This window comes from Cyprinodon variegatus, unplaced genomic scaffold (assembly GCF_000732505.1).
Source record: "Cyprinodon variegatus isolate N-32 unplaced genomic scaffold, C_variegatus-1.0 Scaffold628, whole genome shotgun sequence".
Lineage (NCBI taxonomy): Eukaryota > Metazoa > Chordata > Actinopteri > Cyprinodontiformes > Cyprinodontidae > Cyprinodon > Cyprinodon variegatus.
This window is the reverse complement of record NW_015151081.1, coordinates 393,775-412,446: the sequence shown is the minus strand read 5'-3', so window position 1 is coordinate 412,446 and position 18,672 is coordinate 393,775. Positions and strand designations below refer to the sequence as shown.

Sequence of the window (18,672 nt, the reverse complement as noted above, 5' to 3'; positions counted from 1 at the left end):
ATTTTACTCCAAGGTTATGCGAAAAGTTGGCAGCCCTGCATTTTCCTCCTCCGCAGTACTGACTTCAGTCATCTCTAAATCAGCACCTTGAAAAAAATGTCTCAAAATTATAGGGTTTTGTTCCACTCTTTTTAATAAATCTTCAATCAACTTATGGTGTCAAGAAGGTTAAAAAATCATTTTCATTTTAAAAGATCTATCTGTGGCGTCATTTACCAATCTTCAATAAGGTTAGGCTAGGCTAGTTTAGGCTAGGTTAAGCTGGCTGCCACATTCTCTCATTCCGACCACCCCACAGCTAATCCCCCACTGCTCATCCCTACAATTAGCCCCTTAGGGTCTCTTTTTCTTGATCTCTTTGGTAACATTACTCAAAATTTGTATGGGAATGTGTTTGTTTTTTTGTTTTTTTTGTTTGGGGGGGGGTCTAGTTACATTTTGTTTCCACAACCTTGCATTGCAACTAAGTTCAAAATAAGAAAAGTTATTAAATGTTTTAGGTTTTTTCAAAAGGATTTGTGCAATTATCTTGCTGAATTATAAAGATACTATTAGGGTCTTCTGCAGTTAATTCTTTAGATAAACATTTCAGTAAAATTTCTCCTGATGTTATCGGGGATTTATATCAGCCAGCGTCGTATATCTGGCTTGGTTCAGACCATTTTATTCCCCCTTTTAATATTGGACTGATCCTTTGACTGTAACAGTGATGGATCAGATGAGTCTCTTTGTAGAATATTGCATTAGGTGTTTTTGTGTGTACTCTCTTAGTCACAAGCTAAGTTACAGTTAGAAAGGATACTGTTGAAGCATCTGGCATTAGCAGTGTTATAATGCGATTTACTCTCTCTCACACCCCTCTGTTTGGTGCCTGAATACAAAACAGCTTTTTTCACATTCTAACTAGACCAGATGGCACTGGTGTATTGTCCAGGAGGTGTCCGTGTGTATATGTGCACAGAGTGGAGTGTGTTTAGGGGTGTGTGTGTATATTGGGGTTGAGAGGGCAGGTGTTTGAATAAATAAAGTAGAAGCCCCTTAGTCTGTGTAGATGGTTAATAAAGATAGCAAAAAACAGTCTAAAGTCTTTATGGATGTGAAACCACAGCACAAGTGCAAAGGAGCAGCAGATATTTTGATGAATTTTTTTTATTTGCTGTTTTTTGTTTTTTTCTTTATCCTAACTGCAAAATAAAAGAAAAGAAAAGAAAAGAACAAAAGAATTACATTTCATATTAGAACCCCAACTGGGTAGTTCCACTTAAGTATATTAGACTACGATATATTAGATCAATATCTGGAAAGACTTATGGTTCAGTTCATAAATAGGCATATGTTTTTTTTTTTTTTATCTTAGGTGACATTTAGTTAGTGGTTTCAAAAGTACACACATTTGTCACTTAAGTAGAAGTATAGATACTGCAGTTTAAAAACACTAGTAAAAGTTCAAGTATCAAGTTTACCTCTTAACTCAAGTAAAGGTGAAGAAGTGTGTGCTACAAAAACTAGTTAAAGTATAAAAGTATAAAGTAACTTTAAAGAAAAACAGCTAGATGCCACTATATGAATTGAAAGCTCAATTTTTGGACTATTTCAAAAAAGGAGGTCTTGTTGGTCTTCGTCTCCATCTCCCGATACGCTCTCGCCTGTGACAACCTTTCAGTTCATGGCATAGACAATTCACGTTTGCAGTTTGAAGAACACCTGCTTTTTTTATGATTTCCTGTGGTGTCAGCACAAATTTTAGGAATAGCTAACCAATGAGTGATGGCGCCAATGATCTGCATTGGATGGCGAACATGACGTGAAATAAATATTTATAAACATTAAACTGAACCCAAGGGTAAAATTTGTTTTAAAAATGTAATGAGTAGAATTCAGAAGTTGAAAGAAAAATAAGTAATAGAGTAAAGTATAAATACCTAAAGAGTGTCCTTAAGTACAGTAGCGAAGTATTTGTACTTTGTTACTTGAGACCTCTGCATTTAGTTGAGTGTGACATTAGTGTATTTATTATTATTTTCTCTCACAGAGTACTTTTATTTTTATTTTATTTTTCAAAATAGAATGTGTTTTTGAAAATTTGAACTACTGTAGGTGAAGCCAAAACATAAACAATTTGAAGAGTTCAACATAGAGCAAATCTATGTAGAGATAGAAACGTTTGTCATATTAAATGGGAAAGTCCGTCCTCGCCTGGCCTGGTTGTTTTTCTTTAAAGGGTCCAAAATAAATGCCAGACACCATATTGCTTAACACAAGTCAAATGTCATTGGCATCACCACTGCTTCTTGAAAAACATCCAAATATAATTTTGTCACCAACCACTTTTCCTAAAAAGTCTGGGTCATGTTGTCTGTGGCTCTTTGAATAACCATACATGTGATTCTGCTATCTGCAATAACCTGGATATCTTTGCTTTGTTTTACATTTTTATTTTGTTTATATCCTATCAAACAGTTAAAAAGGAATCTTAACTCTCAAATTTGGTTAGTAGAAAACTGGGACTAAAAGTTCATGTCAGACACAGCACTTTTACAAACTAGGGGCATTTGAAAAGATGATGCAGTAATGGGAAAGAGTAAAATGTGGCTGGACAACATGCTGAGCTTCAGAACTGTCCCGGGAACCAAACATTTGCCCCGATGAGCAGACTGAAAGAGAGATACAAGAAAATAGTTACTGCATGCTAAGACACAGACAGTAAAGAGACTAAAAGGCTCCAAGGACTGAAGCATAATAGGAGAAAGAAACAAAGAAGCAGAAGAGTACTTTATGACAAAAAAAAGAATAAGATATAGCAGCAAGAAAGGAGAATTTAGACAAGTTGGTGAGTCACAAAAAAAATATATAAGTAGTGTCTCTGCAAAAACATCTTTATTCATTTATTTTGCTCATTCTCTGGGCTCTCTGTGACCTGAATTTGTCTTGTTAGGCAATCAGCTACAGTTTTGTCTAGTGTTTAAACTGATAGAATATAGCAGTAAGAGCACCTGTCTACTATTATGCTCCCATTTTGCCAAGCCAATCTTTAAAGTTCTGTGAGTTTTAACTCACTTTTTCACAAAACCATTCTTTGTTCTGCTCATAGACAGCAATGTCATATGTGTAATTATTACGACAGGGCCTGTAAAATAGGCTTTGCCGAAAACCTGTGTGTAAGCTGCATCAGTCACCTATGGATGATAATGATATGGATACACTGAAGAAAGTAAGAAACAAAGAATGCTTTTCATACCAGCTGTCAGTGTTTATCATATGATTGCTGAATAGTGCCCATAAACAATCTTTCTTTTGCAAGTTTTTCAACACCCACTTTAAGCAATATATTCATGTATCTCTGGTGTTTCCAAAAACTTATATTGTGATCTCACTCTTAGCCCACTTGCTAATGATTCAGGCAGCATGACAGTCTCACCAGCTGCTCATAATGGGATCTGTTTCACTGAGCAACAGGGAGATTATGCACAGTCAGTAGAATTATAACACTGCTGGGATCAGAGAAAACAAGCTATAAAATCCTGCAACACCTCATTCAACCCACCTTGGGCCAAACAGCTACAAATATCTTTCACAGTAAATATGCTAAATGGTTGCCCACACACAACAGGCCACCTGCTGACTCTATATTTGAACACAAAAATAATAATACAGATGTACAACTTTGCCTAATGTTGATCCTGTATCATCTCACACAAGCCTTGTCTCATTAGCTCACTGTCAAACTGTTAAGTTAACACCTTGGGTGTTTTTCTCTGAGTGACTTTAGTATATAGTTTTTATTATACTAACAGTTTTGTCCACATCTATTCCTGAGAATCATTTTCTTTTTCTCTCCTTGTCTGTCTTTACTTTGCAGGTTGTTTCCAGCTATGTAACGTTTTTCGTCACAACATGGAGATAGACCAGTGTTTGCTGGAGTCTCTCCCAATTGGCCAGCGCCAGCGCCTGGTCAAACGGATGCGCTGTGACCAAATAAGGGCATATTACGAAAGGGAAAAGAACCTTGAAAGGCAGCAGGGTGGAGTCAAAGTTCGAGCCCCATCCACCTACGGCAGGAAGCATCGCATCCGCTTCAGGCACACCGACCTCATTCAAGATGCAATCATTCGCCATGACAACAAAGAAGGTGTGTGTGTCTGAGGTTCATGGTGTCATATAGCTATCCCTAACCAAAATGTATTTTAAATGCATTATGTGATACAACATCAATCTGCCCTTAAAGTGAGGTGGATTAAATTATATTATATTTAAAACTATTGAAAAATGGATTGTGTATCTGGGATTTTAGGGTAACGAAACGCTTTGAGTAATCTGAAATCCAGCCTGTTTGTTAGGGTGTTAGAGGTTAATCAGAGACCACTAGTGAACAAACATTATGAAGATGAACACAGCTGGAAGGTTAGGGAGAAAGTTGGGGAAACCTTTGAAGTGGTTTTAGATTATAAAAGAATACCATAACCTTAAGACATCCATCCATTTTCCGTCACACTTATTCGAAGCGGGGACACGAGCTGTATTGAGCTGTCTATTGGCGAGAGGAGGGGTGCAGCCTGACAGGTCGCAAGTCTATTGCAGGGCAACACAGAGACAAACAACCATTCACGCACACACCTAAGGAGAATTTAGAGAAACCAATTAACCTAACAGTCATGTTGTTTGGACTGTGGAAGGAAGCCGGAGTACCCAGAGAGAATCCAAGGAGAACATGGAAACTCCATGGGAATCAAACCCGGAACCTTCTTGCTGCAAGGCAGCAATGCTACCCACTGCATCACTGAGCAGCCCACCTAAAGACATATGAAAGTTGAATTTTTATTCATCATCCACAAATGAAAATACTACAATACACCATATGTCAGGGGGGTTAGTGGCCTAATAGGGCAAAGTGCTTGAGTTCTGAAGAAGGCTGCAAGCGGAGGAGACTGAGGAGTGTTGCAACACTTTAGCCTCTTTAGCGGGTTAACACAGGTTTTTTAAACACGGCTCAACCCGCAATCTGCATTTGATTCCTTTCCCATTGGCAAAAAAAAAAAAGCTTGGTTGTTTGGCTGTAAATGCTTGTTTGGCACTGGCCAAATCTCTCTTACCAGTGCTGCGCAATATTTGATAAATGTAGGCAGAGTTGTTTCGATTTGTTAAACTACATGACTGCCACAATGTTATGACTTATGTTAACTGAGCACAATTGTATCGGTTAAATTAGCAGGTCGAACCCGGGTCTGATGTTCAAACTGAGTGCTGATCGAAGCTGTTTCAAGGTTATTTTGACCTTCAATTTACTTGGAAATTCAATGATTTAAAGACCATGATAAAATAAAAATAAAAAACTTAAATATAATTAAAAAAAAGTATTTTTGAAGATAGCAACACTTCTCTAAACTAATTCTCCTTTAACATAAAACTTATGAAAGGAGTACATCTACAGTAGTGACAATATTAACACCGTAATGTATATTAGCTTCACCTCAAAATGTCATGGTAGCCTCACTTAAGCTTGTGTACAAAAATTTGATTTTTGACATAAACATTAGCTACGTTGTCACCAGCATTTTTTTTCAACAAGCTTATTGACTCAGGTTGGATGGAGAAGCCAAGCATTTCACTCATGTAAGAGAAGAAATATTTTGTTAAGATGGTACTCAAGAAAAAGTAAAAGGTAAGCACAGTAAAACTACTCCTAAAATGCATTTTTTCTTTTACTCAGGTAAGTGCAACCGAGTAAATGTAACTAGTTACTACCAAACTTTGGTTTTTAAGTTCACAACCAAATATTGTTGAGAATCACAAACAAAACTAACATTACTGGTTACCAAGGCTGGTATGCAACCATGTACTCCAAAAACATTTGCTGCTGTATTGTAAAGCAAAAGGTCCCTTACTAACTAGTAAACTTGTACTGTAGAATAGCAAATTATTATTTTTACATTAAATAACTATTAAATTATCACCTTAAAATTGCACTTTAATTTTTTGGTATACTAAAAAATGTCAATAGGTATAAGGAGTGTGCTTGGTGGGTAGCATATAAAAAAACGGGAGGACATGTTGACAAATGAGTGACAAACAGCACGTGGGCCAAAACAGAGCTGCCCACTGTAGCTTACTCAGTTTGTTCAGCTGGAAATTGCCAACTCAACTGAGAAGAGCCAATAGAAGCTTTTATTTTTGTTCAAACTGTCCTCAAGGACAAAAGTACCAAAGCAGGGACAAACTCTCTGAAACATTTATGAAACACTCAAATAAAACATTTTATTTTCTGTTTTCTAAAATGTCCACCAACACTAGCAATCTTTAGAAATAAGACTAAAATGGTGATAATAATAAAATTCAATTTCTTGGTTATTTATCATTCTTTACACAAATATTTGCTTGTCCAGTTTTCTTTTGTTTGTTTTACATTTTATTGTTAAAATAATACACTGATGTATTAACCCAACCGAGACAATGGGATCCATTTAAACCATATACCATTTTTTACTCACTTTCCAGTCTTCTGATTCTATTTAATCAGCTGCTAAATACCAAAAGATCATAATAATTAAGGGAATTACTACTGAGAATGGTTAAACTGCACCAAATAGTTTGTTCTCAGATCTTAAATACTCTATTTTATCATTGCAATGAATTGCTGTTACAGAGTAAGTATAATGAATACAAATAGAAAATGTGTTTGCTAAAAATGTTTTACCAAACACAAGTTTTAAATGTTTTAAGATATTTTACAGTGTACATCAGAGCTTTTCGGTAGTGACCAATCCAATAAAACATCCTGCATGGAAATATGCCAAATCCCCCTACTGTATAGTGGTTCCCATGGTAATCTTATTCATCTGTAAATGTATCAGTACAAGATGTCTCTCTCCTAATGCAATTTTCTATTTTTGTGTGTAATGAAATTTTATTTTAGTAATCAAAACAGTGTTATAAACCGTGTCTTTATTGCATAGGTATAACCCTGTGATCCTTTACATTTCTGCTGTATTCAAAACCACGTCTTTTTTCAAGAAACATGATTAGCCGTATTTCTTTTATTGTCAGTGTATGATATCCTTATGTATAGATTTATTTTTCTCTGTCTGACTAACTAAGTTTGGGAGTTGATCCTTAAGAAAACCACAAATCTGATAGTAAAATCTGACTTGCTGCATCTCTGCTTTGTGGTACAGCTTTTTCCCTCGAATGAAAATAACAAAAATTTATGCCCAACTGTAGTAAAAAAAGCCAATTCATTCATTTAGCTATTGTTACATTGACAAGACTTACACACTATCCTCTTGGATACTATACATTTTCTCCCCCTCTCAAGTTCTTTTGTAAGGATAGCATTGCAGCTCGCTCTTTAAAACACCCTCTTCAATGGTTTTACAAGATTATTTTGTCAATAAATGTGTGCAAGTCAAGAGGATTTTACACTCTACTCTGCTGTGCATTGATTTTTGTCCGAGTTCAGTGCCTTTTTTGTTTATTGTGCCAATTGCCAGTCATTTACCCAGCAGTAGGGAAATATCTGTGTCCCACCAGCACTCTTTGCAGGTCAGTGTGATAATCTTTCCTCCCTGGCTGTCTGTGCGTGCTTCAGCTGAGCCCTTTGTGAGCAGCTGGTGTCTCTTTGCTTTGACCGGACTGCAGCTTGTAGCTGGCTTCTTGGCTCAGCATGTTTATCCCTCTGTGTTTTTTCCAGATATCGCTTTGAGACTAAACTAGCACCCTTTGCTAACAATGTGAACAGTGGAGCAACATCAAACATTGATGATACAGTCTTGGAAAAGTTTCTTGCTTTTGTTGGGACTTGTGTTATAATCCAAATCAAATGTAAATTTACTGGTTATCTTACTATTTTGTAAAAACTGTAGTGGTGTTTCTACTTATTGCCTTTATTGCTCAAATGGACTAATGCTATCTATGTTTAATTAAAGGGTAACCTTTAGGCCTTTGCCTTAAGAAAGTAGTGCCAAAGAAGATTTAACAAGAAATATGATTCTTAACTGTGAAATTATCAAGCTATTTTTATCTTTCATTTAGAAAAGACCATCTGGATATGAGGGTAAAACTCTAGTTAGCCTGCTTACTATATAAACTTGAAAGACTCTGACAGCATATCCAAATGCTCTACTTTTATAGAAGATAAAACTGTATGTGTGTTTATTTTGTTATGGATATGTCATAATATTGTGCTGCAGAATTTGCTCAATGTTTTCACTATATATGAACACATCCCCTTAAGCCGAAGAAGCCTCCCTCCACCTTTATTTTCAGCTTAGAGAGGGGCTATTAATCAATGTTATTAGGACAGACATTCTGTGAGCAAACTTGTACATGTAAAACACCCTGTTATCGAATATTGAGTAGAAAAGGTTAAAGGGTGAGTCAACATGGAGCTAAATTAGAAGAAAGCCATGCATTGCTCTTAAACGGATGGATGTGTTGTCAAGGGAATTTGATTAAAACTGTTTTAGTGATTGCTCTACAAACAATGGATGATGATTATCAGTCCTGTTAGCTGTATAATACAATAAAATGATCAATTACAAAGTTTTCAAATATAAAGACACTACATAAAATTAATTTATCTGTCAAGACCCATAAAATAAATCTAATTCAACAACATTCCAACATACGGAAGCCGAGAGCGGTCATACCCAACTTTTTTTTTGTCCTTTGTCTTTTCGAGATAACGTCATAAGTATCTCGTTATCACGGCTTAACAAATAATTGTTTACATTTGTAAACATTTATTTATTTCTCGAGTTAACAAGATCATTAACCTGTATGAGTAATGAATGAGGCTGGCCTAACAGCCCTGGATTCCCAGTCCATCCATGTCTGCTGGGCCAGTGGTTATGCAGTTGCGGCACTGTGTGTGCAAATAATATTTTTTTGTTTCCTATTTCTTTTCACTCCTTGTATGGTTGTGGTGGATGATTGGATTGCATGGAATGCAGTAGAAACAAATGTGACTGTTTTTCAATGAAAATCTTGAATCTGGACTCATTTTGGGGGTTAATGCATCTTATACCTGTTACAGGGGTAACCGGGGCTGTTCAGAAAACACCCGGCACTTAGCCAGTGGAGGCATAGGTCTAATTGCTTATGAATCAGAAGTGGAAGCAAATCATCAAACCAACAACGTAGTCTCGTTACCTAAAAGTTAAACACAGGATTATGTACAAATTACACATAGGCTGCCATGACTTATAAATCCTCTCCTGCTGTTGTGGTGTTGCATCATGTATTGCATCATGTATGATGCAATCAGTTTTAACACACACCAATCATCTCGATATCATGAGAAAACAACTTTTTAATGAGAAAACTATCACCTCGTTATCACGAGAAAACGGCTTTCGTTATCTTTAGATAATGAGAATTATCTCGTTTTCTCGAGAAAACCACTGTGAAAAAGTATCTGAGGAACACGACCGCCCTCGGCTTCCGTACCAACATACTCACAAACCTCACAAACCCTTTTACATTGTCTTAATAGCTCTCGTTCTGGCTCTTCAAATAAAAAAATACTTGCTGTACCTTAGAGTGCTGGTGGAGCTGAACATTGATACTACACATTTGTAAAGAAACCAGATTCATATCTCAAATTAAAAGTATTTCTAATAGTAGTTTGTTGGTTTCTCCACCAGTCTGCATAATAAGAACCTCCCAGGTGGAATACTACAGGTGATCACACCAGTTTTTGTTTGTTTTTTATTCATATTGAACACATATGTTACTTATTATTTCTCAATATAATTTAGCACCCTTTTTCCCTGTAGGCAAAGTACTTAACTCATCAGTCATTTTTACAAATTATTTCAGTTGCAACTAAATACATTCACTGATATAATGAATATTAAGAAACAGAAATGTCTTGAGATCATACAGAACAAAATTTTGTTTTGTATACACCCTGTGTGTACAAAATGACAATAAAGTTTGACTAATAAAGTCTAAGTCTTTAAAACATTAGAGAATAAAAATAATTGATTGCTGCTGTATTATAATGTTTAGTCCCTTTTTAAATATCCTTTATCATTTATGTAAGTCTGCAAAGGATAATATCAAGCATGATTTTGTTATCTGACATGGTGAAAGCCTTCTTCGGTGCATACTTATGGAGATTTAATGACAAAATAGTGACAAAACTTTGTATGTAACAAACGTATACCCCCACCACCCCCACCCCCTTTTTAACTATCCCTTATATTTCCCTTATATTGTATAAATTTAGAATAAAAAAATGTTGGTCAGAAAATAAAGCTTAGATAAAGAAATAAAGCTAATCAGTACATTTTTTTTATATGGGACAGATCTGTGTTTTTTTTTTAATAGTTTTTTTGTTTTTTGTTTTTTTTTACTGCTTCAATATTTTGCTGATAAGATACCAGTCATCTTTCTCTCAACCACATTCCACGTTGTTGCATTATGACATGTTCACCATGTCTCTGGAACATGAAATGAAGCACAAGGTAGTAAGAGGAGGAAAAGTAAGACAGAAAGAACAGAGTGAAGAAAGTGAATTCTAAAAAGGTTGAGACTGAAGACCAGCAAGCAGGAGGCATCAGCTGAGGGGGAACATTACAGGGTTAAGATGAAAAATAATGTGCAGCCCTGTGCCTGGATTGCAACATAACACACCTCATCTCCCTTCTCCATTGCTATCTATCACATGCAAGCACTGGCTCAGCTGCATTTTGACATTTTGGTGAAATTGCTTTTCCCAAATCAGTCTCTTAACTGCATCAAAGTCGGATGTCGACAGAAAAATGGGTGGAAAAGCAGCAGCTGTAGGTTATGTTGTATCTACATAACCTTCGAAAAAGTGTTTAAGTCTGACCTTAAATTGATATACATCATGAATGCCACGAGTTTGTTTAAAATAATCAAAATTAATTTAATAATTAATCGAGGCTAATAATTAGTTAAAAAACAAAAAAAAAACTGTTATCCATATGGTCTAAAATCCATTTCTCACATCTTGCATACTATTATATAAGTCACATCTTGCATCAAGTAATTAACAACTTCATCAACAAAACACACACATTAGAGCAAAGTAGTTTGTAGTCTGCAGTTTTTCATTGTTTAACATCAAAAATGTATTAATGTTTATATATTAAAATAATTAGTTTAGTTCTTGCTTAGCTGTTCTTGTGTGTATTTAGGCTATTCAACAGAGGCTTATCTGAAATATCTATCTGTTCAGTGATTTCATAACAACAACTGTTGACATAAGAAATGAAATGTTTTACCATTGCCTTGCTACATATTGCACACTGTACTCTATATCTCACTAGTGCACCAATGCTACAGAATCAAATTTATAAAAACAATCGACCATAATCATTTCCATAATAAGCCAAGGTTACTCTATGATGTGTGCATTTATGAATATTGAATTTCTTTTATATTGGATGCATGAAATTCAGGGTAAAAAGTGACAGCTTGCCCTACTTTCTGATTAATTACTACCCAAATAGGATTTAAAATCTGTTCTTAGATGTTAAGTTGATCTTGAAATAAATAAAACAACATAAGCTGTTGATTTTACGATAAAAGTAGAATAACCCATCCAGACATAGAACAGTGTGATTTCCACTGCCTGATCCCACTACACATGCAATATTTATAACAGGAGCAGAGCGACATGCATGCTGTCTTTTTAAGGAAATCATTGGGATGATGTTTTACTTCATCACATTTAAACTTGAATCACGTTTTTTTTTTTTTTTATGTGTCAGCATGTTTAGCATGATTGCAAGCAGTGTAATATGAGTGTAACCATCAAAGAACCCTAAACAAAGATATCTATATTTCTATGAGAATGGATTCAATATCTCTTGTTTTTTTTTCATTTGACATTTAGCTCAGTTTCATACTGTGATATTTCCCCACTGGTTACAGTAAATATATCACCTTTGCTTTTCAGCCATGAGCATTTCAATTCTCTATTGTGAAGAGCAAAACAAGTTGAAGGGTATTGTTGCTGGGACTGTGCACAAGTCCCTGCATTAATTACCAAGTGCTTTTTCTGTCTGTCTGGATAGTGTGCAGTTTGTTTAACAACAACTCATCTGAAGTTGTTGTTTCACTGTTTTATTCTTTGTCTTTAAACACTCACACATAAAAGCCTTATTGTCTTATTGTATTTTTAGTAATTATTTTTATATTTCTCAAGCGCTTTATAGTTTTATTACAGTTGACCTGAGTAAGAGCAGAAGAACTTATTGAACAATCATTTACTAAGAAGGATCCTCCTAAATTTGCATCTCATTTTGACATTTGGAGAGAGACTGATGCTTTTATCATTTGTTAAGTTTAAAACAAATAATTTTTAGTCAAAAGTAGTTGAGTGAAACTTCTCCATTATTATGTATTTAATTTGTTTTGGAACCGATATTTTATGTTATATACTATAAATATAAATTGTTCAAATGTATCTTTGATGTTTCCTATTCAGACCAAATGAATAGAAACCCTTGTTCTGTGTTTTGCACGAATGGTAGGTTATTTTTTTGTGTCCAATTTTTACAGTCTGAAAAGTTGCCCTCTTGTCAAAAGAGATGGATTTTTTAAAAATATTTTTAAAGTCAACTTTTGAAACTATTTTCTTCTAATTTTACATTGTGAATTTGATTAAACTTGAGGTGGAGTTTAAATCACAAAATATAAAACAGTCTGAATTCGGGTAAAGTATTTTTTAAAAACAACAATAGTCCCTGTACTACCTATTCATTTGTAATAATCACAGAGACAGAGTCAGACATTTGTTCATATGAGGGGTTTGAACAACATCTGGTAGATTGCTGACAAAGTATATAATTTTTTTGCTTAATGAACATTCATAAAGCTTTCAGGTTTTGGTCAGATTATTGGAGGAAAGACTTTTACAAAGACTGACATGTTTTGGTGCTGCACTGAAACTGCTTGCTGTAGAATCTAATTTTGATTTGAATAGATGCAGTTTTTATTTTGTTTGGGCAATTTAAGAGCAATGAAAGAAATAGCTAAATTTAAATTGTTGAACACCCTCATAGTTGATGGCCTTTTCTTGGCATGATTTTGCTAAAGATTGTTTCTTTTTTAAATTTAAGATATTTGCATATACAGTAGGCCTATTCCTCCTGCTACTTAAAGCTTTATTTAGGATCTGTTTTAAACCTTTTTTCTCTCAGTATATCATTAAAACCTTTATGTAATTGACCCTAAAATTGCAGTCTCTTAACTTGAAGTCCCAGTTCCCATGTGGTTTCCACAGAAACACCATTTTTTTTTTCCTAAATGTTTTTTTTTTAAGGATAAAGCAAAAGACAGGTTACTTTTGATGTTGTACGTGTCTTTTTTTCCACACAGAGATAAGCAAATACAATCATTTAAACTTACACTTTTTAAACAAGAAGTTGCAGTCAGATGTTTTTTACCCTTTTAATGTAAGAAAATTTAGTATTTACTTTCTGATGTTTGCCGTTCTGCTATAAACCTCGAGCAAGTTCCTTTATCTCACATTGATTACTGGAAATTTAAACACCAGGCACAGAGACTGAGTTACTACTGTGCCTCTGCTGAAGCTCCTTGCGTCCCTGCTGGTTGTAAAGCAACTGAAAGACTCCAATGGATCTTTGTTCAAAAACTATCTACATTTTTTTTTTCTTTTTATACAGGTTTCATGTAAATAGAGGCAATTGCTATATTGTGATGAGATTGAACTTAAAATGTTATTGTATTGGAATGAGAGGGGAGCCTTATGCCCATCCAATATTCAATGAATCCATCTAAACACTTGTTCTGATCATGTCATCTGGGTGTGAAGACCTTTAAGAGCCCCTTTATTTTAGATTAATGACCAGAAGCATGTACCACAAAGTGATTTTGCATGTATAAAGGTGGGCTCAAGGGCAGAGGACTAATCACAACCATCACCACAGAAGCCAGGCTGAGAATGAATCCAGCTTTGTGGTAACAGAATGTCAGAGTTAAACCTGAAGTTGTTTTGTTAACCCAGTAATCCTGCTTCGTGGTACAGGCCTCAGGTCACTCCTCCATAATGGGTCGGAAACCCTTTCTACTATGAATACAGAGCAGAAAAATACCCCATCAAAGGGATTTCATTAAGTCAAATATCTATTTAAGCAGTTCAGACTTTTATTTCAGCCTTAAGAATGCATATATGACAGCTGCTGCGTTTGGTTGTATAATGCAGTGGGCATTTTTTTCAACAAATAAAGCGAAATAGTAATTCTATGAATAGGACACGCATATGTATATTTGGAATGAGTGGTGCATATGCATTTTAAATTCAAGTTTTTGAAAATCTTTATTTAATCACAACAAACTGGTGTATGATATTTGTTTCTGCAGACTGAAGCTTGTTCAAGGCAGCAGTGGTTGAACAACATGGCCGTGAATAGGATTGTTTTTTTTTTTGTTTTTAGCTGCAAAAAGAGACGTGCCTGTTGATCAAGGTTAATGACTTGAATAGAGAACCTCTTGTTCTCTGTTGCTGATACTATGCCACAGAAGGGGGTGATATCATTATGTACAAAATAACTAGCTTTGTAATTTTAAGGGGTATTGTTTTTATTTTATTTGCCATGAGTAATATGCTTTATAATGCGCAGTATATATTCTGTATTTTTCTATGTGGATTTTTGTTTTTCTTGTTTTGCTTTTTGTCTAAATTAGACCAGGAATAATAAAGGTGTCTGATTTGTGAGCACATTTATTGTCTGCTTGTGTGTGGGTGGAAAAATATTACTTAAGCAGGTCCTTAAAACCTAAATAAAGCATAAGGGAATTATTAGCATGGTTTAATATATTGAGCTTCTGTAGTTGTTGTTTTCAGAGCCGCTATTATTGTGCTGATACACTTCTGTCTTTATATTTATATATTTTGACAGGACTACTGTATATGACCGTGGTAACAGTGAGTAACCATGTTCTGTCAGTATTACTGATATCACATAAATGTCCAGAATGCAGCACTTTCTCTCCCTGTCCCACCTTCTCTTTCATAACCATCACTCCCTGTATCTCTGTCACCTACTCCACTGCACCTTCTCACATGTTGTCTCACTGTTTGCTTTGTTCTTCTCCCTTGTTCCATGAAAAATGTATCAGCTCACAGAGGCCTTATTTAGATTTATAGTCTCTGTTCATTTGCCTAAGGCTGAAGGAGAGAACTTGTGGGAAAAAGGTTGAATTTCCTTCAACGGATATATGGCAAAGTGATAGTGGGTTATGCATCCAATTGGATCCTATAGTAAGTGATGTAACGGTTTGTAAATCAACTGCCTTTTTGACCGACGCAGTGGGAAGTAAGCATCAAACACGCATGCACTGTTTTAACACTGTTCCCCACTGACATGTCAAGGGCGATTACAGGATGTTTGAATCCTATTGATTTTTGACAGAGAGAAGCTGTTCATAGTTGTGTAAAGGGTATTGTTAAAGCAATAAGTCTCTTTAACATTTTTTTCATATTTTGTTACATTTCAACCACAAAGGTGAATGAGTAGTAATAGATTCAACGTTTTACGTCAACACCAATAATACAAATATAAGGAAGGAAGGAAATTTCTTAATAGTTTGCAAAAAGTTGAAAGTAAAAAATCTGTATACTAAAACATGGATTTAATTCACTCTACTTTACTCTGATAACCCTAGTTGTTATGTTGCCCAACCAGTTGCCTAGAGTCGCAGCTGATTTGCAAAGGCTTAAAGAACTGATTAGAGGACATAAAAAGAAAAAGAAAACACTTGGGAAAAGAAAACAGTCTTTAAAATCAGTGGCGTGCACAGATTTTTAAAGGGAAGGGGCAGCCACACGCTTTGGCTCCCAAGAGGGCACTTCAGCGTGAGCTTTGGATCCAGAGTAGGCACTTGAGGAATATTTTAAGATGCATTTTGACTCCAGAGACAACACTTTAGTATGCATTTTGACTAGGGTAGCCATTTTTATAGCACCAAAAAGGAGGAGATTATGCTGCATATCAATGAATTACTAAGGTGTACATAAGAATCTGATAATGTCTTGTTTATAGTACAATTTTGAGGGTTTTAAAGAGGATTCTTGTGTGGCTGAATTGGAATAGATATTAATGAAAAGTCAAAAAGAATTTGTTCACGGTATTTGTATTTACTCAATACATTGTGGTGTTAAAAATGTGACCACTGATATGAATATTTAAAGTGCAGAATGCCACAAAGCATAACATGTGTGGACTTAAACATAAAAAAAATCTTTTAGCAATTAACATTCATAATAAAAAAACACGAATATTTTACCTCAACAGCAAAAGAGATTGTAAAAAAAAAACACTTTCAACTACTCAAAAAGAATAGTTTTTTTTAAAGTTCGTCAGTCTTTTGGGAACTTGTCTTTAGTGTCTATGAGTGTGCAGCAGACCTGTTTTTATGGTCACCCCTTTAGCTGAAAATCTCTTTCACACCACAGTCTACACTTATGTAGGATTGGTGAGGTTTTACAGTATGGTACACTTTGCACAACTCTGCATCAGTTATTTAGGCATACGAGGTTAAACGAGGTCTTGCGTTTTGGCATGATACTAACTTTCTGTCTATGCATAACTTAGCAGCACTCTGATCCTTGCTTACTTTTTTAACCAATGAGAAGCAGACATTTATCTGACATACAGTAGCACCACTATTAGCCAATCATCTGTTAGATCAGATAATCGATGGATTTCTTACTTTCTATGATTGGATATTGGGCTGCAGCCCAGCAAAAATGTAAAAAAAAAAAAAAAAAAACTGCTCTGCAAGCCTTGTACTTCATAAAGGAGGACAAATACACGTCCGGCCTGATGCAGCGCCTGATCCTGGACAAGGCCTTGCCTTGCCTAAAGCCGGACATCTGGCCACCCTAATTTTGCTGTTTGGCTTCGAAGACATCACTTTTCTATGAATTTTATTTCCCGGGACGGCAAGTTAGCGGGTGTTTTGGCTCCCAAGAGGGGACTTCAGCATGTGTTCTGGCTCTATAGAGGGTGCTTTAGCTTTTTGGCTCCAGAGAGGGCATGTTAGCACACATTTTTGCTTTCAAGAGGACAATTTAGCACATGCTTTAGCAGCTGAGTAGGCACTTTAACGTGCATTTTGGCTCTATACTGTAAAGGGCACTTGAGGGCACTTTAGCACACATTTTGACTCCAGACAGGGCCCTCTAGCACATAATTTGACTTCCAAGAGGTCCTTTTCTTCAATTAAGTTTTCAACAGGTGACCTAGCTGAGAAAATAAAATTTACGATGAAGGTGTTCAGGTCAGGTGATTCCAAAATTGAACTATTGAACTATTGAACTATTGAACAAAAATTGGACATTGTGGGCTCCAATACATGGAATTAACCGTTGTGGTGACAGCATAGCGCTGTAGTGTTGCCTGATGTTGATAAAAAAAATACGAATGAGGCTAAAAACAGGGTAAATATGCTACAAAATGTTTGAATGTTGAATGTAAGGCGTGGAACTGAGGGAGATTAAATTTCAAGTCAGAGAACAACGCTAACTATAATATATAAGCTTCAGTGGATTTGTTTAGATTAGAAGCCTCAAACATTGATCCCAAAGGGCAGGTATATTTATTTTAGATATATTCATCAAGGACATCAGTCATCAACAACAGGAGCTTTAGGATCCTGGTTTGAATTCAAGCATATCTTACAACGACATACTTAAAGTTGGGACTTACAGGATATTAAAAAAGTGGCAAGAATTGAAATGTTTTGACCATAGAAGAGCTCAAAGAAAATCCATGTTGTACCAGTAGATTTATAATCATAAAAAACATGAATGCCTTTGTTCTAGCATCCTACAGGAGCTGCTAACACCTTCATGTTTATTGTGTTGCAGTGTTGCGTCTCTTAAAGGAGGGAGCAGACCCCAACACTCCAACTTCCTCAGGGGGATCTTTGCTACACCTGGTAAGATACTACTATTAATGATGGATTAGGTAACTCTGCAGTCTGGCTAAACAAAATCAAATAAAGCTCAGCATCTATGAATGTCATTTTTTCTTCATTTAATGTGTTGTTTTTGGTCTCCTTGAGGCCTTAATTTCCTCCTCAGAAGAATGTAATTATCAACAGAGCAGTACAATAGATGTTAAAAAAGATTAATTACCGTGCTGTATGATTTTCTCATGTATTAATTAACAAAAGATGATTCTGTTGCACGGTTGATAGTAAGCTGTGCTCCCGGATATAGTTTTCTTTTAACTAATTGTAATGGGATTGATGGTCTCTGCTTTTTCTGCAGTGTGCTCGCCATGATAATGTGTTTGCAGCCGAGGTCCTGATTGAGCGAGGCTTAAATGTCAACAAACAGGACGAAGACCTGTGGACAGCCCTTCATGTAGCATGTGTATGTGACCATGCAGATATGGTTTTGCTACTACTGCTGGTAAGAATAATTTACAAACACAGACATTCATTAAAGTCACTGGAATGCAAACACTAAAGGAGGTATGCAACATTGCACTTTATGGGGGGTAGAACATTTGTTTTACTGATTCCTCTATTTGAGTAAGACACAAATTATACTGGTGGTTATGGACTTGGTTGGAGTTCAGGTTTCTTTCTAAATTTTCTTTCAACTTGTTGGCCTATTAGTGTCATAATCGGTTTAATGAGCTAAACCCATATGCAGAACACCAACAGGAG

At 35.6% G+C, this 18,672-nt stretch overlaps 1 protein-coding gene across 5 annotated transcripts in view; it reads left to right on the top strand.

Moving 5' to 3' along the window:
* The window catches only part of myo16 (myosin XVI), a 133,959-nt gene that overhangs the window by 29,606 nt on the left and 85,681 nt on the right, over positions 1-18,672 (top strand). For all 5 annotated transcript variants that reach the window (XR_001481802.1, XM_015393166.1, XM_015393168.1 and 2 more), the window contains exons 2-4: positions 3,860-4,129; positions 17,864-17,934; positions 18,269-18,412. Coding sequence is in view for 4 of the 5 variants with exons in the window: in XM_015393165.1 (XP_015248651.1) it covers positions 3,860-4,129; positions 17,864-17,934; positions 18,269-18,412 (485 nt within the window). In the remaining variant the exon portion in view is untranslated. The remainder of the gene's footprint in view (positions 1-3,859; positions 4,130-17,863; positions 17,935-18,268; positions 18,413-18,672) is intronic.